The sequence below is a fragment of the Asterias rubens genome, chromosome 11 (genome assembly GCF_902459465.1).
Source record: "Asterias rubens chromosome 11, eAstRub1.3, whole genome shotgun sequence".
Lineage (NCBI taxonomy): Eukaryota > Metazoa > Echinodermata > Asteroidea > Forcipulatida > Asteriidae > Asterias > Asterias rubens.
Genome location: NC_047072.1, coordinates 13,126,311 through 13,153,527, shown reverse-complemented (window position 1 = coordinate 13,153,527; position 27,217 = coordinate 13,126,311). Strand labels below are relative to the sequence as shown.

The 27,217-nt window shown below is 38.5% G+C and overlaps 1 protein-coding gene across 3 annotated transcripts in view; it reads left to right on the top strand.

The window, feature by feature from the left end:
• LOC117296505 (Nance-Horan syndrome protein-like) overlaps window positions 1-27,217 on the top strand; it is a 56,873-nt gene that overhangs the window by 24,170 nt on the left and 5,486 nt on the right. Inside the window, exons 2-4 of one of the 3 annotated variants that reach the window (XM_033779472.1) lie at window positions 5,514-5,653; window positions 7,525-7,653; window positions 25,442-26,075. In XM_033779472.1, the coding sequence (XP_033635363.1) occupies window positions 5,514-5,653; window positions 7,525-7,653; window positions 25,442-26,075 (903 nt within the window). Of the gene's footprint in view, window positions 1-5,513; window positions 5,654-7,524; window positions 7,654-22,579; window positions 22,658-25,426; window positions 26,076-27,217 lie in introns of those variants that run through there. The other 2 variants (XM_033779471.1, XM_033779473.1) reach the window with 2 other exon arrangements.

Here is a 27,217-nt window from a genome sequence, read left to right as displayed (position 1 = left end):
TGTATACTACAAAATATATTACTTCACGTACTTTGGTTACCTTGTTAGAGTTCACACATGTAGGCTACTGTTTTACCATGTTTAATAAACTGCCAGCCAAACTTGAACTCTGCAGCACCTTCCTGTGTATTGATCGGCCAGTGCAATGTATGAAGGTTAAACGCATCACAACTATCGCATCTGGTGATCAACCTCTCCAATGTCCAATAACTTGTGTCAGTTCCGTATCCCCTGTGGCTTTTGTTTACAGGCGCCAGTAGTCTTAGTTTCAGGACCTTCATCAAACTATTTTAATAATAATAAAGATTTAAAATAGTTATTATAATAATTATAAAGCACGTTCCACAGGAGGTGTCATTGTTCGTTTTGCTTCACCCAGCGGTGTTTTGCTTCACCCAGCGGTGTTTTGCTTCAAGGTTTTCTAAGAATAAATCCATACATCCAGAGGGAAGGGCGGCAACAGTGCCTGGGAAATGGGTACCATAGTTCCAATGATGATCATAGTGTGTGTGTGAAATAATCGTAGTACCTAGAAAATAGGTACCATAGCACTTGCAAAATGGGTACCATAGTTTAGTACCCGGGAAATGGGTATTATAGTGCCTGGGAAATAGGTATTACAATACCTGGGAAATGGGTACCATAGTTCCAATGAAGATCATAGTGTGTGTGTGTGTGTGTGAAATAATCGTAGTACCTAGAAAATAGGTACCATAGCACTTGCAAAATGGGTACCATAGTACCCGGGAAATGGGTATTATAGTGCCTGGGAAATGCGTATTATAATAACTAGGAAATAGGTTCTGTAGTGCCCAGGAAAAGGGGAACATTATCACAGTAGTCCCCCATGAAGTGGTGACCATAGTACCCGGGAAATGGGTTCATGTTCCACAGTAACCAGGTAATGGCTCAAATTACTTTGAGGTAAATGCTTTATCGAAAGCTCATGTGAGTGAGGCTTCTGTTGGCACATATTTTAAGAGAGTGATTACCAGTGCCTTCCCTTCAAGTGTGATTTAAAGCTCAACCAAATGTTTCTAGGAAATTCCCTGAATATTCCTCAAGTGTGATATTTTAAAAAGTTTTTTTGATCTCCGCTGGTTTATTTCTGTCATGTCAATCACGTCAGTCATGGATCAATAGTATTAAATTCAATGGCCAGTTTGTAGCTGTCGTACAAACATTCATTTATTGAAGTTACCTTGCAGAATTTTATGGCTTCGAGAATACATATTGATGGTCAGTCATGGATTGTGCTTGAGAGTCAGTATGATATGTCCTTCCTTATATCCACAACCTACAGCAAGGTCTTACACACAGTGCTACAAATTCACAACAATTTCATTCTGATTCTTAAAGGCAGTGGACACTATTGGTAGTTCCTCAAAATAATTGCTATCATAAAACTTTTCTTGATTACGAGTAATGGGTAGAGGTTGATAGTATAAAACATTGTGGGAAACAGCTTCCTCTGAAGTGGCGTAGTTTTTGAGAAAAAAGTAATTTTCCACGAATTTGATTTCCAGACCTCAGATTTAGAATTTGAGGTCTCGAAACCAAGCATCTGAAAGCACACAACACCGTCTGACAAGGGTGTTGTTTCTTTCATAGTTATCTCGCAACTTCGACAACCAATTGAGCTAAAATTTTCAAAGTTTTGTTATTTTATACATATGTTGAGATACACCAAGTGTGAAGACTACAGTCTTTGACAATTTCCAATAGCGCCAGTGTCTTTAAAGGGATACGTTATAAAATGCATTGGTAAAAAAGTTATGTTTAAAAAGTTTAAAATGATCCACACAAATGTGCCTCAAATTGCACGGTTTTTCTTATGCGTCATGACCTGGCATACCCATTTGTGTAGTCAAATTTTTGACTCCACAAAATGGCAGACCGTGTTGGTGTTAGTTCGCAAAGTAAAAGGAAAACCACGAATATTTGTGTGGATCGTTATATTCTACTTTTAAAACACCTTTCTAACAATATGCATTTCGTAACAAACAGTTGCAAATGCTTTTCAAAGACCAAGTCGCCCGATCCAAGGCAATGTGTTCCTTTAATGCAACAGCCCCTATTCTTAATGGATTACTTCAAGGCAGCATTCAAGGGCAATTTATACCTTCGAGTTATATTCAATTGAACAAGCGATTAAAATTATATGGTTTTCTTCTTCTTCTCTGCATTGAAAATGCACACAATGCCACATGTTGATTGAAGGATTCTTGCTGCTTGTATTTTTCACAGCATGTGGGTTTTAAATTTGTACTTTAGGCCCCCAAAAAACAAAAACATGTTAAGCAACCCTGTCCGCTTCTTTTTTAGAGGCCACCTCCTTTTTAAAATAACAGAGAAAAAAAATTAAAATAATATTTAAACGATCTCATAAACATCCCAACCGTTTGTCTTAAAAAATGTGTCTGGCAGCCATTTTGAAGAAGAAAAAAAAACCTCACCTTCCTTTTTTCAAAAAGGCTGGTTACTAAACATGTTTTTATTATTATTTGCCTCAGTGAATTACACTCGCTCAGAGCTCATGCATTCTTCACAAATCCTGGCTTTGCCCAAAAATATCACGGACCAGATGTTTGTGGTCTACATGTATTGTTAATTGTCAAACACACATTGCACAATACTTGTTTATCCACGTTTTGCTGAATTGCTTTGTCATACACCTTTTCCATTTCCATTGAATATTATGTACATCACTTTTGTCCTACTGATAGTTTAAACCATACAAAAACATGCACACAATGTACTTTTCTCTCCGTGTCTTTCACCTCTGTGGAATCATGGATTAATTTCAGAAATATACAATGTTGAATGAATAATAAATAGGGTAGATGGCCTTATAAGCTTTCGATCCAAACCGGACCTTCTTCAGAGGCATAAAACAATATTGAATGAATAGATACAGGTCTGTTCTGTATGCTTCGTTTTTGAAAGGGCAAGGGCACCAGGGCATTTTCTCCTTGCTAAAGGGCACCCTACCCTTTGAGGAAATTGTAAAGTTCTACTTGAGCATTTTAAGGGCACCAAGGCAATGAACAGGGGGCATGGCAGTCTCCTTCGCTCCATTTTGTCCAGGTCCGGACCTTGTAGATAGCTCCATAGCTACCCATCCAGAAATCCTTTAAGGTAAACCTCGCGTTAACACATTAGATCCAGACCCTGATAAGGGATCACACCTGTGCCCAATTTCATAGAGCTGCTAAGCACACAAATTTGCTTAGCATACAGTTTCTGCCTTGATAAAAACAAGTTTACCAACCAAATTTCCATTTGTTATATATTGCTTGTTATTCAGCTGTTTTGCTTATCCTGAAAATCACATGGAAATTTGGTTGGTAATCCAGTTTTTATCAAGGCAAACATTCCATGCTAAGCAATTTTGTGTGCTTAGCAGCTCTATGAAATTGGGCCCTGAAATTGGGTCCCCAATAGCTAATCCTGTGTAATTTAAGATATCCAGTGGTTAAATTGAGTTAAATTGAGACCATAAACTGTTGCTAATGGTTCTATTTATTTATGGTGGTTGACCTTGTAATGGGGATACTGTATTGTGGTTGGTAGGATGTGGCCAACCATGGTCCTTGCTCTATGGGCCAATAGACCATGTGTAATGATGCCCAATGTAAATGTTAAAGTACAGGTAAGAATCAAGCTATGTAGGATCATGGAGGAATAAATTAGAATCCATGGTAGGATGAAGTGCAACAGGGGCCCAATTTGCATGTTATAGTTAAAATTAAAAAAAATCTGTAAACTAGAGTTTTATTGTCTGTGTAGTAGGGTTTGGATTTTCTACCCCTACTACATCCGCATCATAAATATACAGAAAGTTAGTTTTCATTTTCACATGCACATAACAATAAAACGATGATTAGTTAAAGACAAATGATCACAACATGATCATACAGATTAAAAGGACAGAAATATACACAAGGGATTTTTGATTCACGATGCAATATTCCGCAACTGACACTTGCATCATTGTATGTTACCGATTACACCTAATGTGATAGGGACCTTGATGTGGTGTTCATTCATGTAGCTATGATGTGGAGTAAACTATGTACAAAGTGTACATAGTTTAATAATAACAATAGTCGGTTTTTATATACATGACGCTTCATTTTCTAGGGGCGAGAATGCTACTATGGCAAGCTTGTTTTGGGGAGACTTTGTCGGGGTGAGCTTTCCAGTGGGCGAGATGACTGGCTTTCGTACTTGTTCATTGTACATTTGTGTATATTTCTTTGTGTGCTTGTTATTTACTTTTTAAAGGGAGGATGAGGGCCTTTTTTAAAAAAAAATTTATTATTTTTTCTACAAGATGGCCGCTTAGTATTTCAAATCAAACAGGGCAACAATTCTTCAGATTGAACCCACCGCAAACTTATTTTATATCGATTTGTTGCATGAGGACCCAGGTCAACAGGGACAATTATTACACTAAAAAGATTTGCTAAATAGGCGTTCACTAATTTTGTTAAATGAAACAGACGGTTACACGTGTTCGAGAGCATCACGTTAGAATCAGGAAAAAGCCTCTAGGCCAGTCTTTTTGAAAGGATAGAAAAAAAAACAAAAAACAAAAAAAAACCTTTTTATTATTATTATTTTTTTCATTATAAAAACATAAAAAAATAAAATAAAAAAAATGATGCGCCCCAAAAGAAGGATGCGGGCGGGGACGATCAACTGGAATTTGTTTTTATTTGGCCTGAGCCTTGCTGTTTAATTATACCTTACTGTTTGTGTTCAGTTGGAAGTTGTATAATATACAATAACTGGTTTGAAGCTCATTATTTGCCGAACGAGCCACACACATGAAGTGAATGTGCGATTTAAATGAAGGCCAGCAACCTGTATGGATCTACATGTACTTCAATGTCTACATGTAATGTACTTGAATGCAGTTAGCGGCATCTGGTGATGTTAAACACAAAATCAAACTTGCATGAGCACGTTCTTGACGTCATGAGGGCTGGGAAATAGTCCAGGGGCTGCTTCCAAACCTTGACGGAGCCTACATGTACTGTATGTAGGCTCCATGGTTACTGTTTCTGGCTTTTGGACTTCGTTTGATTGTTGTAAACACCGTGCACATATAAAATGCTCCAAACTGACACATTTTTAAAGACAACCGCCTAGGCCTTTTTTCAATATATTTTTTTTGTCCTCAGAGATTGTTAACAAAAATCATTTTTTTGTTGTTGTTGAAAACAAAACAGAAAAATTACAAAAAGAGGTGCCTCTAAAATGGAAGCGGGTGGGGACGCTAAACATGTTTTAATTTTTATTTGGCCTTACCACAAACTACAGCATAGAGTTTAATATAAGAACTTACAAAATGGCTGCACGCCAAGCTGCATAAGTAGGCTTGTGCGCCCTCTATTTCCTCTATGGTCTACGGCAAAACTGTATTTAATTTTTTTTAAATGAATAAGAGATCTAGTAATAAAACTAACCATTGTTTTTCATTTTTGTCTTTCTCTTTTTTTGTCTAGCTGTGTCCACCCTGTGTGATTTTAAGACCCTCAGAGATCATTACCGTTACCGTACACCAGTGCAGAACAATCTCATTACCCCGGCCTCTAGGAGTCAATGCATCCAGGTCCAATACAGCCAAGCAAGCACTGATTTGAAGGTAAGAACTCATTCATTCAGTCGACGTGGAGCATTGGATGATGGTCCTCCAATGCTGTACGCAGCTCTTCCCGTCCCAGGCCAGAGGTCCAGCTCAAAGGTGTTCAAATGGGTGTTTTGTGGTCCGCCATGGGAGCAGTGTCCCTGTCCCTTAAAGGCAGTGGACACTATTGGTAATTACTCAAAATAATTATCAGCAAAAAACCTCACTTGGTAATAAGTAATGGGGAGAGGTTGGTAGTATAAAACATTGTGAGAAACGGCTCCCTCTGAAGTGACGTAGTTTTTGAGAAAGAAGTAATTTTCCACGAATTTGATTTCGAGACCTCAAGTTTAGAATTTGAGGTCTCGAAATCAAGCATCTGAAAGCACACAACTTTGTGTGACAAGGGTGTTTTTTTCTTTCATATTTATCTCGCAACTTTGATGACCAATCAAGCTCAAATTTTTCACAGGTTTGTTATTTTATGTGTATGTTGAGATACACCAAGTAAGCAGACTGGTCTTTTGACATTACCAATAGTGTCCATTGTCTTTAACACAACACACAGCACCAATGGCTTTACATCCCATCCACAGGACGAAGCATCATGGTTAGGTGTCATGACCGGGACTCGAACCCACACTCTGCTGATCTTAATTACCAGAGTTTGAATTCGGTGCTCTTAACCGCTCTATGGACAGTATAGATTAAAGCATTTTTAGTAAAATCTTACAAAAACACAGTCTGTAACTAGAATAAAATGACAAAAATACATCCTTTAATTGGCGCTTGAGCTGTTGGATGTTGAATGAAATAAAATAAAAACAAATAAATAAGGCAAAACATACCTCCAAAACCAAGAGAACAATATTAATAGGTGTTTACCAGTTTGAAGAAAAAAAAACACCTAATAATAATAAATAATAATAATTTAAGACATGGACACTATTGGTAATTGCCAAAGACCAGTCTTCTCACTTGCTGTATCTCCTGTGTTTTAAATAAATCCGTAAATCTCAATATCGAGAATTTATATTGTTTTAATGTTTTCTCAAAAAGTGACGCATTTCATGGAATATGATTTCAAGAGAAGTCTTTTACCATTACCTTCTGTAAACCCTGTAAGTTAATTGTAAATCCGTGAACTTTAAAAAAAAATTCGGTTCGGAAAGTGTCCAATGGCTTTTTACCACTTTTATATAGCGCATATCCCACTAGAGATTAAACATGTCCCTATTCGCTGTAGAGAAAAAACACATCAGAAAACAAATATAAGATTCGAGATGTACTAGGTATCAAACAAAAATGCATGAATTATACGTTAAAGAAGTGTGTCTTTAAAGCAATCTAATTAATCACCTAATTAAGCAGAGAGTCACAAATCTCCTTTTTTTTTTAAGTGTGGGGGGGGGGGGCTGGTTAAAATAATAAACTTTGTTTATGGTTACCAGCAATTGATTGGTTTTGAAATTGTATAAAGGAATCCATAAAAACGCATTAAAAAAATCCATAAAAATGCAATAGTATACCACAGTTTCCCAACTGCCAAACCTGTACACATGGACGCTGATAATATTGGTTTGACCTCGAGTCAACCATAGATTGAGCCTGTCTTTGCAGCAGGAACTTCACCGGACAAACTTTGGCTGGACAAACGATGGATTTTTTTAAAAAGGACTTGTGGGCGGTTTGGGTTTCCCAGGATGTAAACATTTTTAAAAAAGAAATTCTCAATTTCTCAATTAATTAATGCTGAGGGTGTATGTTTTTTTTTTTAACTAAAGGGAAGATGCTGTTCTTTGTTCATTTGTTTTAAAAATGATTTTAACACAATGTTAACCCTAGTTCAACAGTTTAAAAAATAAATTAAAATCTTGAACCTTGCTCAGGACATCTTTGAGAAGTTGAAGGAGTACCATGAAGATGAAGTCACCGTCTCCAATCTCTGCCAGAGCATCAGTCTCTCCAGACTCAACTGTGACACGGACTCCTCCGAGTATGACATTGAGTTTCCGAGAGTGAGTATCGTCTTCTTTGTCTTGTCCGAGTTTCCCCTCAGTTCAGAGCTGCCAACTCTCCTTGATTCTTTGCAAAAAGTTTTCTTGAAACTACACAAAATTTTCAATGTTTTGAGGAGCAAATTTGAAAATCTCCCCGAGTATGGAACCTTTTTTTTTACCTACAGTGTATTCTGTTGAATGTACATCAAGCCTATATGCTTCATTTTTAAAAGGGCAAAGGCACCAAGGCATTTTCTCCTTGGTCAAGGGCACCCTATGAGGAAATAGTAAATTTCTACTGGAGCATTTCAAGGGCACCAAGGCAATGACCAGGGGGCATGGAGGCAATCACCTCCATTGCCTCAGTGAAGTATCAGGGCCCAATTTCATAGAGTTGCTTAGCAAAAAAAATTGCTTAGCTCGAAATTTCCTCCTTGATAAAAACAGGACTACATGTACCAACCAAATTTCCATTTGTTGCGTAATTGCTTGTTACAGGTATTCAGCTGTCGTTTGCTTATCCTGAAAATCACGTGAAAATTTGGTCGGTAATCCTGTTTTTATGAAGGCAAAATTTTCATGCTAAGCAAATTTGTGTGCTTAGCAGCTCTATGAAATTGGGCCCTGGTCTGTGTACATACTTGTGTAATTCTAAATATTTCCCGGATTCAGGGCTTGGGCTTTGCCCTTGAAGGGGCACAGCAATTGCCCTCTGGTACCGGGGCACTTCTACGGGGAAAATGTAAATTGTGTACACAATGCACCACAGCAAAAGCACAGGGCACCGCGGCAATTGCTCCCGGTGCAGTGGGTTATGTCGAGGCCTGTTGATTGTTGTACAAACAGAATCTTCCTAATTGCAAGATGTAAATGTTGGCAGCTCTGTTCATTCCCCATCCCTCCCCACACCCCTGCATACCTTTCCTCTCTCTTTTGGTTGAAGGCTCAATAACTATTCCATTAACTTTTCTGAGATTAATAGATGTTAAATTGGCATCAGGGGTATTAAGCCAATTTACCCAAATACACCGATGTGTGTTAGCATTGTATACTCAGTATTTTCCACGAGTTCTGTGAAAAAAACACCTCACAGGCCTTTTACTTGGGTGGGATTCGAACCCATGACCTTTGCAATTCTAGAGCAGTGTCTCACCAACTAGACCTCCGAGATTGTCTGAATTTGTTGTGAGCAGATCAGCCCAGGAGGCTGCCATGTCTTATTGATCAACGAATAGTAATGATGTAACGACTAGAATTTGATGGTTGTGTCTGATGTGCGTATCATGACGCCAGATTTGATTAAGGCGGGAGTTTTTGATGTGTTTTACTTCAGCAGCTCAGCAAGTAATATTTTAAGGGAAGCTTTCTACCAGTATCATTATCTTCAAACTGTAAGTTTAATGTAAATCTGGGCACATTGTGTTAAATGTGTTACAAAAAATACCCCAATCCTTCAGGGTCTTCTCGGAACTAAAAGTTTCTGTCGTATAAGAAATACTTTTGAATGATGAAACGATTCAAGACAAAATTTCAAGCAAATGTGTGGCAGCTCCGGAGCCGGAAGTAGCAAAAACCGTGGGCGTGAAGCAGATACGCAAACATTTGACGCAATGACTTGTACTAACAGGATACTTAAATAGTTGTTTCAGTTTTTCAGTTTACACACATGTACACATACTCTGTCAAGGTTACACTTTCGATGCAGACCTGAACTGAGTTCAGTGCAATTCACTGTCCACACATCATCACCGTCATGCGTATAAGTCATGCGTATTGCAAATGTAAAGCCCCATGTCATTGATAAAGAGCTTGAACCTTTTAGAAGTCAGTACATCTTGGCCTGACATCATAGAGCTGTATTTTCCTTCAGAGTTGAAGTTAGTTTTACTTTCAGTTGATTAATGTCCAGTCATATCCCAGGCATGCAACTTTTTTAGCTGATCAGCTGATTTCCTCTTTCTTTTGCCATAAGAAAACTGAAAACTTTGGTACAAGAGTTGAGTGTGATTGGCCATTTCCTCTTTTTGTTTTTTAATAAGAAAGTTGTATGTCTATGTATGGCTTGTCAGGGAAAACATTGGTGTGTAGTAATGTATATGTTGCAATACCAAACAGTTTGGACTAAATTGGTCATCAAAGTTGCAAGAGAATAATAAAAGAATCAAAAACACCCTTGTTGGACAATTTGTTGTGCTTTCAGATGCATACTTGAATGCCATGGTCTGAATTGTTTTATTATTCAAGTGAAAATTTACCTCTTTCTCAAAAACTAAACTACTGCAGAGGGAGCCGTTTCTCACAATGTTTGATACCATCAACAGCTCTCCATTGCTCGTTACCAAGTAATTTTGTTATGCTAACAATTTTGTTGAGTATTTACCAACAGCGTCCAGTGCCTTTAAGCAAGAGAGATTTTTTTCAGCATCCTTTTTTTTAGCTGTTGTTGTTAGAGCTTAAACAGATCCGTCATAAATGAAATTAATCTCAACTGGGAATAATTTAAACCAACCTTCATGTGTCAAACACACTCATATCAAATAATGGTTGGCGTATTACACTCTAGGTCTGCAGTAGCGGAGATCAAAAGACACGTTCCCGATAGTTACCGGACAGGCGTTGTTTATAAAAATGTGGGATCATGCGCCAGATAGAAGAGGCTGCGCCTGAGGGCTGTTTATTTGTGATTGAATGCTTAGAATGTTTGGGAATGAGGTCTTAATAAAAACGATGTTTTTATGGATGGAGGGAATAGTTTCTGCGTCTGTTCAGAACGTTTAAAATACACTCCAATCATGGGAGTCCTTTATAGTTCAATTTAAAGGTGTTATACAGATTTGGTAGTTTTGATAAAACAATGTTTTTTTTTAAAGACACTGGACACTATTGGTAATTGTCAAAGACCAGTCTTCTCACTTAAGTGTATCTCATCATATGCATGAAATAACAAACCTGTGAAAATTTAAGCTCAATCGGTCGTCAAAGTTGCGAGATAATAATGAAAGAAAAAAACACCCTTGTCGTTGCAGTGAGGTAGTTTTCGAGATAGAAGTAGTTTTCCACGAGTTTGATTTCGAGACCTCAGATTTAGAATTTGACAATTCACAAGGGTGGTTTTTTTTTTATAGTTATCTTGCAACTTCGACAACCAATTGAGCTCAACTTTTCACAGGTTTGTTATTTTATGCATATTGTTGAGATACACCAAGTGAGAAGACTGGTCTTTGACAATTACCAATAGTGTTCGCTGTCTCTAAAGGGTTTGATACCTTTTGTAGATCAAGTTTATGGCCATCACACAATCCCTACTCACTGTGAATGAAGATGTACAATGTATGTAAGTTAATGTATCTGTAAAAGTTTCAGCCTCATTTATCATCAAGTTGGGAGAAAAAAAAGTGAAAATCACAGAGCAATGTTTTCAGGAGAGTTGCGTAAATACCTTGTATGCCAAAATAATTTACGTCTCACTGAGACCACAGCACAAGTACAGCTACAGCACCTCAGTAAGAAATATTTGAAGGGAAGCTTTCAACCATCGCTATCTTGTAAAATCTGTGGACATTGTGTTTTGTGTCCTACAAAAAGTACATTGTACCCAAAACCTTTATGTTGAAACAAACTGATGACACGATTCAAACAGTGTCGGCAATCAGTGCGATACTTGCCAACTCATTGTCAGTGCACATTACACTTCTTCACATCCTCTTCCAAACAACATGATGTAATTTACAGGCAGCTGATCAGCTGATTTCCTCGTTTCAAAACAGTGCCATAAAAAACTATAAATAAAAAAAAAACGCTGCTGATCAGCTGATTTCCTCGTTTCAAAACAGTGCCATAAAAAAAAAAAAAAAAAAAAAAAAAAAAAAACGCTGTACAAAAGTTATCGGCTATTAATTTCCTCTGATTTTTGTTCGCAATTAGAAAGTTGCTTGTCTGAATTTAGGGTTAGTTTTATTCTTAATGTCTTCATCGAAGATTAAAACAATCAAATGGTTTGACAAACCAATAGGTGTTCGTTCCCGTTAAACGGCAAATTAAGACCGAGTCACTTCTCTCTCTTATTTCCATTCAGTATTCCTTATGTTACAAAGCGTAACAACGTAGAACAATTTGTACTTTGTTTTGTATATTTCTGTTTGAATTCCTTTCACGACTTGATCAACAATTTGAAGATGATATCAGATCTCCTCAAGAAATATTGTTGTTGTTAGATTTGTTATCATTTTGAAGATAAAATAATTAGTTTATATTTCCTCATCAAAGTGAATGAAAGCAAAAGCCATTGCATTTACATGCAGTTTGTTTCCTCATCATTTAGGCATTTCCTCATCATTTAAAGATAGTGGACACTATTGGTAATTGTCAAAGACTAGTCTTCACAGTTGGTGTATCTCAACACATGCATAAAATAACAGACCTGTGAAAATTTGAGCTCAATCGGTCGTCGAAGTTGCGAGATAATAATGAAAGAAAAAACACCCTTGTCACATGAAGTTGTGTGCTTTCAGATGCTTGATTTCAAGACCTCAAATTCTAAATCTGAGGTCTCGAAATCAAATTTGTGGAAAATTACTTCTTTCTCGAAAACTATGGTACTTCAGAGGGAGCTGTTTCTCACAATGTTTTATATTATCAAGCTCTCCCCATTACTCGTTAGCAAGATAGGTTTTATGCCAATAATTATTTTGAGTAATTACCAATAGTGTCCACTGCCTTTAAGTTCAAGAGGGGATTGTTTTTACTGTATATTTGGCAGAACTGCCAACTCTCCCCGAGTATGGAAACTTTTTCTCTGATTGCTGTACAGCATATTGAGTTGACTGTCTTCATTCCTTAGCGTGACTGAGCAACAGAGGGCGCCATCACTTTTGCGCAATTTGACTGTTGTGCAAAAGTGTGCTCAATATGAATCTCCCTGATTGCAAGATGCAAATGTTGGCAGCTCTGAAATAAAAAGGGTAGGGAAGGGGTACGGGGTGAATATGATATATGCCCATGCTTGTGATTTCGGTTTCTACCCAGACCATGTTTTTTCACACAGTTTCTTACTGTATTGTTTTAAGGCCAGCATAGAGCACATTGTATGTGGGTTGAATCAAATGGAGTTCCATAACATGTACTTTTGTTTGGAGGATGGACTAACGATGTTGCATACTGTGTCACTGTCAGCATGCCAGGACCAGATTTCATGGCTCTGCTTACCGTAAGCACAAAATCAACGCTTACAGAAGCAGGGAATTCTGTGCTTACGTCAAGATATTTCACAGGTTAGCGGGGAATTTTGGCTTGTGCGCGTGCGTACTCCACTGTATTAGGTGTTCTATGCTTACATTGCGTAAGCGGAGAATGGTGATCGTAAGCGCAGAATTCGATGGTAAGCAGAGCCATGAAAATGGGCTTTGATACTTACAGGCAACACAGGCAATTGCCTCCATGCCTCATTGCAAATTTCATTCTTTTGTCACAAGCTTGAAGAAAAAAAAATCAACATTTAATTATTGGTTATTTTGAGTTTTCTTGTAACATACGGCACATTTATGTAAAAGTTAGAATCATTTTTTATCCCTATCAGCTGTTGCACTGAGTTTATATTTTTAAAAAAATTGTTTGTGGTTAAATGTTTCAACATTTCTGTTCAGCCCTCCTCGTGATCTGCACACTTTAACTCTCAGCTCTGATTGGATCGTGACTGAGCATCCTAACCTCCTATTGTACGTGCACTTTCATGGGTTGCTGACATTTTATGAACTGTGTAGGTTGCCCTTAACAGAACAGCTGTACAAACTGCAGAAAATATAACTATTTTTTGACCTTTTAAGTAGACTACATATGTATATTGTACGTAAAACGTTTTAGCAGCGGGTACTGCAACAATTTAATAAAATCTGCATCGGGATAAAGAATACCATTTTGGTTTAACCCTTATACACCGATGTGTGTTAGCACTGTATACTCAGTACTTTCCCGAGTTCTGTGAAAAAATATCACAGGCATGTTACTCGGGTTGGATTCGAACCCACGACCCTTGCAATTCTAGAGCAGTGTCTTACCACCACAAAGATTACATGGTAGCTAGAGAAAAAATACCAATCAATTTCATTAATACACAATCTGAGAAATGTATCTGACAGTAATATTTTTTTTTCAGGTTCAAATTCAGATTAAAATTTATAAATTTATAAAAAACGTATCTTTTTTCCATAACCATAGTACTTCAAAGTGAAAACAAATGTCTTTCAAAATGTTTTATCTAATAAAATAATACCAACACTTACATAGCGCCTTTAGTCATGTTGACTTGCTCTAGGGCACTGAAGAACACATGGCACTAGTAAAAACACGAAGCAAGTTCAATTGTATGGACAAATTAAAAAATAAGAAATATAATTATAAATATTCTTAAAAACGTTTCCCCTGTTAGTAAAACATGTTACTTGATAAATTGAATTCCTGAACAATCGAAGGCTGCTGTGTGCTTCTAAACCAATAACTTTGTATTGCCATTACCGGTAGTGTTAAAGGAACACGTTGCCTTGGATCGGATGAGTTGGTCTATAAAAAGCGTTTGAAACCGTTTGTTATGAAATGCATATGGTTAGAAAAATGTTTTAAAAGTAGAATATAATGATCCACACAAGTATCACTCAAAACTGTACGGTTTTCTTTTTACGTCGCGAACTATCACGGTCGGCCATTTATGGGAGTCAAAATTTTGACTCCCATAAATGGCCGACCGTGTTATTGGACGAGATATAAAGAAAACCACGCAATTTCGAGGCATATTTGTGTAGATCATTGTATTCTACTTTTACAACATCTTTCCAACCATATGCACTTAATAACAAACGGTTACAAAACGCTTTTCAAAGACCAACTCGACCGATCCAAGGCAACGTGTTCCTTTAAGAGTGATTACCAAGCCATACCTTCCCTTTAAATACCCATTTTAACATTTTCCCAGATACAAATGTACGTGTGTTTTACAAAAAAAATATTAGTACTTAAAAAAAAAAAAATTCATCTTGGCAAATCAGGACTGATTATCTGGGTTCTGTCCACAGTGGTCGGTGCCGGAAAACCCTCCTGGCACTCATGATTCCCCAACCACCACTGCAAGAATTTCCTCTGAATTCTACCACCGCACATTTTCTAAATTTTTAATATTATACTTGCAATTTCCTTTCAAGGTTTCAACGAAATGTAAAATTGGGTATTTAATACTATTTACCAATAAAACGGTATCCAAAAGCCATTAATTTTGAGCACTTCTTTGGTTTTAGTTTTGTTTATATGATCTACCATGTAACTCATCTATATCACAACGGTTTCCAGGGAAACATTTTCTAAAGAAGTCCTTGGCAGAACCGTGATTTTTGAGGAGAACATGGACTACAAAGAATTCAACCATTCGTGGGTTAACTCTGCCTTTCTATGAAGGTAAACCAGCCACTCTCTTCCCCTACCAGCAAATCTATTAAATTTTGCCTTTTTGAATGCTTCATAACCCATATACACTGAGATACTGCAATGACATGGGTGAAGCCTTGACGATCATAAAAAGTCTGTTTGCAGAGAGGCCATTTGTAATGCCATGTTTACGTTCTGTTAATATTTAACAAGTGGTCTTTATAAAAATGTGGGCTATGCAAAGCTACAAAAGAGACAGAAAACAGAAATGGGCTCTGGCTGTTTTCTTTTCCTTGACTGTGCTTGAAAACCATTGTCCGTTGTGACGAAATGAGAACTGACTTGTCGACTGAAGCTTGTGTCAATACTAAGGTGTGCCTGTACTTATTGAGTGGGTCAAATTTATAGGGCAATTTGCCGGCACGCAAAAACACCCCAAATTGTTTTGTTTGTTTGGGTGTACCAGTGGGCTTGGATAGAAGTCTCCTGATCAAGGGCTGTGGAATGAGTACACGCAGCGGGTGAATTTGTGCACAGCATATATAATATGTTTTAAAGGCAGTGGACACTATTGTTAATTGTCAAAGACAAGCCTTCACAGTTGGTGTATCTCAACATATGCATTAAATAACAAACCTGTGAAAATTTGAGCTCAATCGGTCATCAAAGTTGAGAGATAATAATGAAAGAAGAAAACACCCTTGTCACACGAAGTTGTGTGCTATAAGATGGTTGATTTCGAGACCTCAAGTTCTAAACTTGAGGTCTCGAAATCAAATGCTTGAAAATTACTTCTTTCTCGAAAACTATGGCACTTCAGAGGGAGCTGTTTCTCACAATGTTTTATACCATCAACCTCTCCCCATTAGTCATCACCAAGAACGGTTTTATGCTAATAATTATTTTGAGTAATCACCAATAGTGTCCACTGCCTTTAATAATAATAGTAATATTAATGAACGGCACTTATATAGCGCTTCACACAACAGTCCTGAAGCGCTTAACAAAAATGAATGATTAAACAGGTAAGTTTTCAGTAGATGCTCGAAAATGTTCTCGTTTGGAGCAGTTCTGATGTTGTGCGGCAAGTTGAACTAGGGTTGATCAGTGAAATCGTACTCATGTTAGAAAAGTTTCCGTAGGCTATAAAAGTGATGCTTCAATTTTCCATCAAGGCACCCCTTTCAGTTTTACTTTTTTGTGACACAAGTACAGGGTTTATAACTTTCAAATTGCAAATGGTTACTTTGAATCTGAACGTTTGCTGATAATATTGTAAAGTCCACATGCCAAATCTTTTCATCAGAGCCCTCCGCCAAATCCCTCAGAATCCTCTACAGGAAGTTGTCTTTAAGCAAAAAAAAATATTGCTTAATGATATCTTGCTTAGCAAAAAATAGGCAGAATACCAGTCACAAATGGTACATGTGACTGTGTTTTGGCTGGTAACCTTATTCTGGTAAAGATAATTGTCTGTACATGTATACATAGGTTATTTTTGTGCTTAAAGGAACTTACGTTACAGAATTGGTAAGAAATAAAAATCGTGGAGATCACAGATTTACATCAAACTTACACGGTCTAATAATGGTAGAAAACACCCCCTGAAATATTTCTGCCTGAAATGTCATATTTGATGAGAAATAAATAATTTAACTTTGCGTTTGGAATTTATCGCTCAGTGAGCGTTTTATTCATTTTTTCCCATCAATGTCACGCAAAATGTGCTATCAGCTTTTCACTATTTTCTTGTGACCAAGGCGGCCGATTGATCTCAAACTTCTTCTACAAGTTTGTCAGTTTATGTATATGGTGGATTACATAAAGTGCTTACACTGCCAGGAACTGTTTTGTTAGCAAAACCAATTCTGTAATATTCCTTTAAACAGCAGTGCCACATTTTTATCGTCGTCGACTCTTGAGCTGAATTACAGCCCTGGTGCACAGATGTAGGAAGTATTGGATCATGAAGGAAACACCCCACGCAGCTTGCACAGCAGCCTTACACATTAAAGAATTACTCTCACACCAGGAGATCAGGTTTTAAGAAAAATTACCAATTAAGTTTCCCACTCCATGTATCGTTGGAGTACTGTACATGTCCAGTGTGCACTGGCAAAGCGTTCATGTGCAGTATACTCGTAGTTGTGAAAGGTTGAGTCGCCAATTTGCTGAAACAATTACGTATTCGTGAAAAGTAGAGGGGTAATTTGCTGAAACCGTTATGTATAATGTGAAAGGCAGAGTTATAATTAACTAAAACAACTAGGTATCTGTGAAAAAGATAGAGTAGTAATTTACTGAAAGAACTGCGTATCATGAAAAGTAGAGTCGGCACTTCTTCGATGTTTCGCGTCCCCGCCCGCTTCCTTTTTACAGGCCGCCTCCTTTTTTATTTTATTTTTTATTTTATTTTTTTATGCACATTTTTTTTTTTTTTTTTTAAATCTTAAATAGGGTTATTTTAAATGATCTCAGCAAAAACATTCTGAATGTCTTGTCTGAATGCCTCGACTAAATTGTTTCATTTATGTTTTGTGGATTTCAGCAGTAGAAAAAACAATGGATATTTGACATTTTAACAAAGAATGGCGGCCATCTTGAAATAAAAAATAAAAAATAAAAAGCCCCTCTTCCTCCTTTTTTTGAAAAACCCGGACGTGAAACATCTTCTTTTTTTTTACTCGGCCTTATCTTCTACAACATTCATACTTGCTGAAACTACTACTTATTCGTGAAAGTCTTCACTTACTTTTAAACAACTACATGAAAAATTGAGTTTCACTAAAACCTTTTTGTGAAAGGTATGGTCGTAATCATTGCCTTGGTGCCTTTGAAATGCTAGAGTGACATTTTCTTTTTCGTCTGGAGGGTACCCTTTACCAAGGAGAAACTGCCTTGATGCCCTTTCAAAAACAAAGCAAAAACAGGCCAGATAAACTGTAATTCAACCAACCACCAATAGAAACATTATATTAAAGGCACTGGACACCTTTGCTAATTGTCAAAGACCAGTATCCTCACATGGTGTATTCCAACATATGCCTAAAATCAAACCTGTGAAAATTCGGACTCAATTTGTCACTGAATGTGCAAGGGAATATTGTAGAGAAAAACACCCTTGTTGCACAACTTTGTGTGCTTTCAGATGCATAATAAATGGCTTCAGCTGCAAAGTCTTTTATTATTTGAGGGAGAAATTACCTCTTTCTAAAAAACTACCTTACTTCAGAGGGAGCTGTTTCTCACAATGTTTTATACTATCAACAACAGCTCTTCATTGCTCATTACCAAGTAAGTTAGTGAGTAATTACCACTAGTGTCTAATGCCTTGATGTGTGGAAAATAAAGACGGACTGTGGAGGAAGGCATGCAATATATATATAGACTGAATGGCAATCGAAACTACACAGGAATTGTTAGGTTTTGTTGGGTGTGAGCATGGAGGTCTTTGTGAGGGTCAACTCCTATAAACTATTCAATCTTCCGCTACATTGTTTTGTTACTGGTATTAGTAGTTAAAGGGTCTGGGTACTTTTTGTAACACAAAACACAATATCCACAGATTTACCATCAGTATTCAGCTGTTGTTTGCTTATCCTGAAAATCATGTGGTAGTTTGGTTGGTAATCCTGTTTTTATCAAGGAAGAAATTTCATGCTAAGCAAATTTGTGTCTTACAGGCTTTATGAAATTGGGACTAGGACAGGAGTTTTGGAGGGAAAAAAACCCAACAAATATTTGAGAAAACCCCTAAGGTTGAACCAACAAGTGAGTTATTTTAGTTGTCCTGCAGGAAGTTTCCTTATAGTTTTGTTTGATAATTAATCGGCTGGTTTCGATTCTGAGGGGCCCTTGAACCCTGGCAACTCACCAGGCTAAAACCATCGTAAATCTAAACCTTCTGCTTTGCACCATTTAAGTGTTAGCTGTAAATCATTAGAGTCAGTGTGGAGATCCTTTATGGAAATCTGTGTCATGGTCGTCTACCCCCCCCCCCCCCCCCCCCCCACTCCTCTCAGCTTGGCCATGTTAGAATTTGAGCTGAAAAATTCTCAAGAGAAATAAGAAGCCAGTAAAGGTAGTATTATGTTTAATTTTTAGTCTGAAATCTTACTGGTTATAAAGTTCTCTCTTACTGGTTATAAAGAACCATTTTTTTATGTGAAAAATTTCCCTCTGAAACGGAGTCATATTTGAGAAAACTGTTTTGGAAACATGTTAATTAAAGACCTAAGAACAAGTTTTAACAGATGTACGTGTAAGCCTAGCAGCTGATGTCAGTTGTAACAACAAATTTCTGTGCTTAGCATCTCTATGAAATTGGGCCCAGGTAGCATGAATAACTCAATGGACGATGAACTACTTGGTACTGCATACTAACATGTATAGTACTGGATAAACGGTTTACTGTGGGGTCGACAGGTTTTTCAACCTCGCACAACGAACAAGACCAGGGCAACAGAAGCCACTGCCTCACTACTCCGTGTAATTCCAGGCCTGCTTTAAAGGAACACGTTGCCTTCGATCGGACGAGTTGGTCTTTGAAAAGTGTTCGTAACCGTTTGTTATAAAATGCATACGGTTGGAAAAAAGTTTTTACAGTAGAATACAATGATGCACACAAATATGCCTCAAAAATGGGGGGTTTTCCTTTTACCTCGTCGGCTAACACGGTCGGCCATTTTGTTGAGTCAACTCCCATAAATGGCCGACTGTATAACAAATGTTTACAAACGCTTTTTAAAGACCAACTCGTCCGATCGAAGGCAACGTGTTCCTTTAAGGCAGTTCTAGCCTGTAAATATTTATCAATTTCGATATGTTTATAATTTTAAAAAAATTGTTCGTATTGAAGAAAATCTTATCTTGGCAGAGTTGTGATGTCATGCACATAGTTCTTGCCTTATAGCAGATTAAAGCCTTAGTCTTTTTGACATCCTTGTACGAGAGATACTTAAACCTTTCTGTCAAATTCTTTCTCGGTACATTTAAAATAGGATCAAAGTGTAGTAAAAATGTACTTATACTTATTTGTCACACCCAATGAGCTAGGGACCACTAACTGAATTTACAAATCGGGTTATAACTGATTCTGTAAACCAACCCTCCTCTATATTTACAGGATTTATGTAGCCAATATTAAGTGGATTTTGTGGACTGATGAGTGAGGTCAGATTTGTCAAGTGTTATTTGTCACAGTCAGTTTCTACTCCAGAGAGTCCCAACCCATGGGAGGTGGTTATGTAGAATCTATATTGAAAACCTCTTTAATCACTGTTAATCGGATTGAACAACAAGAACAAAAAGTGTAAGGGGAAAGTGGTTGTTTCTTTGAAATTTACCGCCTGTGGTTAGGTTTTTGACATTAGTGCAGTTGGACCCTTTGCCGGGTTTTGACATTGTAGTTGGTGTATGAATTGACTGCAGAGTTGTCGCAGACTGTGCGCTGGGCGATAATTTTCTTCGAGCACCTCAGAGACTGTGGACTGGGTGATAACTTTCTCTGAGCACATCACAACGTAGTAGCTGTAGGTGTGGCAATGTGGGCAGCATGGCAAGTTTGCTGGGTTTATTAAGGCTTGGTACTTCACGATGCCAATGGAAGCAATTGCCTCTGCTGCCCCTGCGGTGCCCCTGGGGTGGCCCTGGGGTTCCCCTGGGGTGCCCCTGTTTATTGTGTTGGCAGAGCTGCATACTCTCTCTGATTCTGCAGAAAGTTCACTGAAAATAGACCAATCCTTCGATTTTCTGATGAATAATTTTGAACCCCCCCCCCCCCCCCAAATATTGAGACCTTTTTTTTTTTTTTACTTTTAATTTTAAATATTATTCCAAGTATCTCCCTGATTGTTATACAATGTGTTTCCTCCGTTGGGGGGACTGTTCCATGTTGAGAGCTTTCTCTGTTGGGTGTTTTCTCTGTCAGGAGTTTTCTCTTTTATGAGTTTTCCATTGTAGCAGACTCATATTTCCATATTTTTATGCGCAATTGATTGATTGTATACGCGAAGTACCTTCCTCAAGCTTCGTCCAACTTGAAGTTTCCGGGAAAAGTCTTGGTAGCACACTTGAGTTTTGCATCCGTGAAGGTATGCATCCTGCAAATGGTGAATGTGGCATTGCCAAAGATCTGTAGAGCATCAAACTCAAGTTCTACTGACTGAGTCCTCAGAGGGAGGGCTTGAATCCCGGGCTCCAATCCCAGGGTTCGAATCCCGGGCTCGAATCCCGGGCTCCAATCCCAGGGTTCGAATCCCGGGTGAATCCCAGGGTTCGAATCCTGGGCTCCAATCCCGGGCTCCAATCCCAGGGTTCGAATCCCGGGCTCCAATCCCGGGCTCCAATCCCGGGCTCCAATCCCGGGCTCCAATCCCGGGCTCCAATCCCGGGGTTCGAATCCCGGTGTTCGAAACCCGGTCTCGAGTCCCGGGCTCGAATCCCGGGCTCGAATCGCGGGCATGACACTTGTGTTCTTGGGCAAGACACTTAACTATAATTGCTTCTCGCCCCAAGGAGTAAATGGGTTTTTATGAGGGTAGAGATTGTCTATGTTAATGACCGGAAACCTGTGCACTCATTTAGCTGCAAGCTGCTTCGGTACTAAGTTTGATAAAGTGTTTAAAAGTGCCTAATCTAGAACTGGTTTTGAATCCCACCCAAGTAATGCCTGTGTTTTTTTTCAGTTTTTAATTTCTTTTTTATAAATACAGAACTCGGGAAAGTACGAATGTTTTAGGCCGTGTACGAAACAGCAACTTTGGCTACAGCTACGGCTAGATTCCGCACGTCTGCCTATTCTTCAACACTGGCAGACGCACTGATCTAGCCATAGCTGTAGCCGAAGTTACCGTTTTGGACACGCCCTTATATTTCTGCACATTTTCACAGTGTATTCGTTACTCAATATTGGTCAATGTTTAATATTATATTTGAAGCTTACTCCTACGCGTTTGTCACACGTGTTTCTTTTGTTGAGATTGTGGCAGTGTTTTTGTCAAATAACCTTGTTCCCTAACAGTATTAATTATGTGGTGTGCTGCTATTTTTTTCCATTGCAGTAAATCCTCTTGACTGAAAGTTTTCTCCATCTTTTTCTTTTATTAAAGACACTGGACACTATTGGTAGTTGTCAAAGACTAGTCTTCACAGTCTTCACTAGTCTTCATAAAATAACAAACCTGTGAAAATTTGAGCTCAATTGGTCGTATCGGATGAAAAAAAACACAAAAAAAAACGCCCTTGTCGCAACCATGGTCACACGAAGTTGTGTGCTTTCAGATGCTTGATTTTGAGACCTCAAATTCTAAATCTGAGGTCTCGAAGGCAAATTCGTGGAAACATAATTCATCTCTTCAGAGAGAACTATTTCTCACAATGTTTTATACTATCAACCTCTCCCCATTACTCGTAATCAAGAAAGGTTTAATGCTAATAATTATTTGGAGTAATTACCAATAATGTCCACTGCCTTTCAAACAAATTAACTGACCCTGCATGTTGCTAACCCAAGTTTGTATTTCATCTTTTTCCTCAAACTCGCATGATTCCATGGCGATGTTTCATCATTCCTGTGTTCATCATGCACTCACAACACTTGTTGGTTTCAATGGTATGTATGGTGTTTGAGAATCTGTATTTAATAAATGATTGTGATTCCTCAATATTTTGGGACGCTAATTTGGACAGAATTGTGTTTTTTTTAAGACGGGAGTAGACTTGCTCAAGCTTTTGGGAAAATAGAATAGTTGAAGATGAAAAGCTGACAATGTCCCCCCCCCAAAAAAAAAAATGGAAAAAAATAACAAATCAAATATTTCTTTAAAGATAGGGAAATAAAAAAAGGGATAAGAAAATGTGAAAAGAACATATGAAAATAGTTAAAGACACTGGACACTATTGGTAATTGTCAAAGACCAGTCTTCTCACTTGGTGTATCTCAACATATGCATAAAATAACAAGCCTGTGGAAAAAACACCCTTGTCACATGAAGTTGTGTGCTTTTTCAGATGCTTGATTCCGAGACCTCAAATTCTAAACTTCAGGTCTCAAAATCAAATTGGTGGAAAATCACTCCTTCAGAAGGAGCCGTTTCTATCAATACATGTAGCTTCTCATTACTCGTCGTTACCAAGTAAGGTTTTATGCTGATAATTGTTTTGAGTAATTACCGATAGTGTCCACTGACTGTAAACAAGAAAGGGGAAGAAGAAAAAAAAAGGAAAAGTAGATTTTAAGAAGGAGAAAAAGGCAAGACGAAGAAGCAAAGAGGCACAAGGTGTTCGGCAATACGAAACGGCTAACAGATTTGTTTTTCTTGTATGATACAGATACAGTATCTGTAACCACACGAAGTGTGATTCACCCATATTTTTTGAGACATTCTGTGGCACAGGGCACAGGGCACAGGGCACATTCAACTTTACTTCTCTATAACCCGTGGCATAGTGTTGAAAACACCCTGTGTATCACATGGAAAAAGGGTACAACTCACAAGTTTCTCATCAAAAGCCACAACCTTAGCAAAGAGCTGTTTTGAAAATGAAAATGTTGCATCTTTCGGGAAGCATAGTCATTGCAAAATGTTTATTATCTTTGGGGGCTTATGCAAGTTACAGAAAGGTTACAACTGACAAGTACATATATCTCTTCAAAAGCCACAACCTTAGCCAAGAGCTAGTTTTGGAAATGAAAATGTTGCGTCTTTCCGAAAGCAGCGTCCATGCGGGATGGTCGGGGGGGGGGGGGGGGCTGCTTGATTCGGAGCACGAAGACAAGAGTGGTTTTATATGTGGAAGATGCCTGAGAACATGTCAGTGTAGTATAAGGTTATCAAGTGAGATGTTGACATCTTGGGCCTCTCCTTGTCGACTAGAATGCTGACGGCGCTACGTCTTTACATCTTATGGTGTCAGTTTGTCAGGAGAAAGAAAAACAATGTTTCATGTAACACATTCCTTTGAAGAAAAAAACACAGAGGGGAAAAAATAAAATAAAAATCTTAACAAATCCAGATGTTGAGTTTATTTTGTGATGGAATATTCAAAATAAAAAATGGTCAGCCAAAGACTTTTTTTTCCGGATGTTCTGTGTCAACAATTTATGCACTGTGATCCACTGTACAACACAACAATTATGCCTACTTCAACAAGAAAGTGGAAAAGGGAGACGAACAATCTTTAGAGCAATTTTCAAGAAGTCCTCTTGTCCAATTTGCCTTACCGATCAATGTTACGCTGTAGAACATTTTGCAAAAGGGCTCCCCCCGTAAATGTACATGTACATATATATGTACTTCGGGGAACAAAATTGCAAAACTGCAATTGCAGCCATGTGAATGTTGGAACTAAACAAAAAATGTTGACTGAAAAAAAAAAAAAAAAAAAAAAAAAAAAAAAAAAAAAAATGAATAAATGAACTGAGCGATAAACACCAAACGCGAAATAAGATAATTTATTTCTCATCAAATCTGACATATTTCTAGAGATGTATTCTACTATCATCATCATTAGACCGTGTAAAGGCTGATGTAAATCTGTGATCTTCACTAATTTTTTTCTTACCAATTCGGTAATATCCATTTGAGTACCACATTTTTTACCCTTCGTGGCCGTACGATGTTGGTTAAAGAACTAGTTGCCATGGGTTACTGCCACAGGCTGCTTCTTGACTGAATCAGGCATTTCAGGAGAAAAAGAACTTCAAGTCGAGGACAAAAACAGAATACAAAAATCAACCCCCAAAAAAACAAAGCGAAGTTGTTTTTCCAACTGCATGTTAGTGACTGCAGAACTATAGATCACCGGGGGGGCTTGTTTGTCAGTTCATTAACACAAATTTGTTCGAAAAGCGTCTCATAAATAAACGCTGATCCTGTTTGTGCATTATGTGAGAATTTCCGTTGTGGTTGTGTTAAAATTTATGTGTAATCTTTAACGTTTCACCTGAATTGATTGTTGCACTTTTCTTTTTCAAAATGTTTGACCGACTCATCCCCTCCCCCTTATTAACACATGTTTTTGTGTTTGTTCAATCTTTCCAATAATGACATATGTATAAAACTGTTGCTGTGAACAACTTTAAAACCCTTTCTTTGTGGTTGCAAGAAATGTTTTAATAATGTGATTTTTCTTTTTGTTTGGGTTTTGTATGTTGTAAGAAATTGTTCAATTACATTGTATGTAAATTTTCTTCTAAATGGGGACTAGTATGTTGCAAAAATGTGATAAATTGTGTGAATTTTCTTTTCAATGGGGTCCAGTTTGAGCTTCTGATACCTAACGTTCCTGTTTTTCTCACTGGATTGGGAATAATGGAAATGGATTGGAAACCCAAACTATTTGACTAAACACCTGTTTCCGTCGTTATTTCCGTTATTAGGATTCGCTTGAGAAGAGACGACGCAAACCACTCCTCCCGTACTCTAAGCTACCATCCAGGCCCCGGTCGGAAGGTGACCTCCTCGATGACTACATCCCTCCAAACCGCGGCACCCTCCCGACACCGGAGGAAGTCATGCGTAAGAACATCGCCCAGTCGTCTGTTGTCAGTGTGGACACCTCGGGGACAGGTTTTGAGCGGATGCAGACTTTCCGTCGATCCCTCACGGCGATGGGTCGCAAACTGGAGAAGGCGAAGAAGAAACGCTGGCGGAGAACGGTGTCTGGGATTCCGGACGAGGTTCAAGCGGAGCTCCAGGTCGAGTCCGCCTCAGGGGACGAACGCTCCACCGACCCGGAGAGCAACTTTGAGGAACTGAAGACGCTTAGTCTTGACCGGCGGGCATTCCGGCAGGTCAAGCCTAAAGAGTCGCCGGCGGGCATCGCCGTGATTCAACCTGTCAGGACTCGACGGAGGCCGAAGTCGCTGCGGCTTCCTGGTCCCATCATCTTCCCCGGTCTCCAGCAGTGGAGAGAGAGCCACATGAAGCATCAGGAGAAGAAGGCACAGGAAAAGTTAGCTGGGAGGAATCGACACTCGGTGGCTTTACCTCTGCAGGACTCTGTCCCAACGCCAAGTCCAAGTCAAGGTATGACAAATCCATGAAGTCCCGCCAGGTTTTATCAGAGTCCACATTTTTGTTAAAGGCACTGGACACCTTTGGTAACTGTCAAAGACCAGTATTCTCACTTGGTGTATCCCAACATATGCATAACTAAACAAAACTGTGAAAATTTGGGCTCAATTGGTCACCAAAGTTTGAAAAGCAATAATGAAAGAAAAAACACCCTTGTTGCGCTTTCAGATGCATAATAAAAGACTTCGGTCTTTTTTTATATAGTAATTACCAACAGTGTCCAGTGCCTTTTAGGAGGATTTGGCAAATTGCATGATAGAGATACAATCAGTAAGGTTTGCAGTAACACCATCTACGTATCTGAGTAAATAATCTTTCCACAAGTTGTGAGGGTTCTGAATAGAAAAAAGTTGTTACACCACTGTTATTTACAGAACCCCCCCCCCTCCCCCACCAACTCAAAAAGATTTTATGTTCATGTATTGATGAATGATTCTGATGAATGGATACTGGACGCTTCAAAGCAAAATTTGTGGGTTAAGAAACTTGGGGTACATGTAATTTCCACATGTACTCTCTGGCAGTCACAGCCCTGGAATTGTATCTTTGAATTGACAAGGCCATTTTCATTTTGCAAAGGGCACTTCCATTGGAAAATCTTTAAGTTTTTGGAAACTTTTGTAGGGGCATCATGGCCAAGCGAGGGCAACAGAGGGTTTTGTTTCTATGTAAGTCTAGGCCGTGGTCAGTTTCCTTGGTACAGTTATCGTTCCATGTAAGTGGAGTGTGGTGGACGAGTGTTCTACATGGAGTTCACCCAACCAAAGCTCTGTTGTTGTCAGCAGCAGAGTGTGGGTTCAATAACCTGTCATGACCCTTGTGCCCCTAAGCAAGGCACTTAACCATAATTGCTTTGTAAACAGTTGGGAAGGTCAAGTAGTGCATTTTGCTCTACCAGCCAGGCTCCTATGATATCCATGTCTACATCCTTACAGACTGTGAAGGGGTAACCCTGTTTCATCCCCAGGAGTAGGTGGCAACGTGCCCCTGGTAGCAGTTGATTTGGGTGGATAGCCCAAATTAGTTAAGCGTAACCCTCACTATGAAGTGGTCGTCAGGCCTTGTGATGTTAAGTGTTCTCTCATAAATTGTTT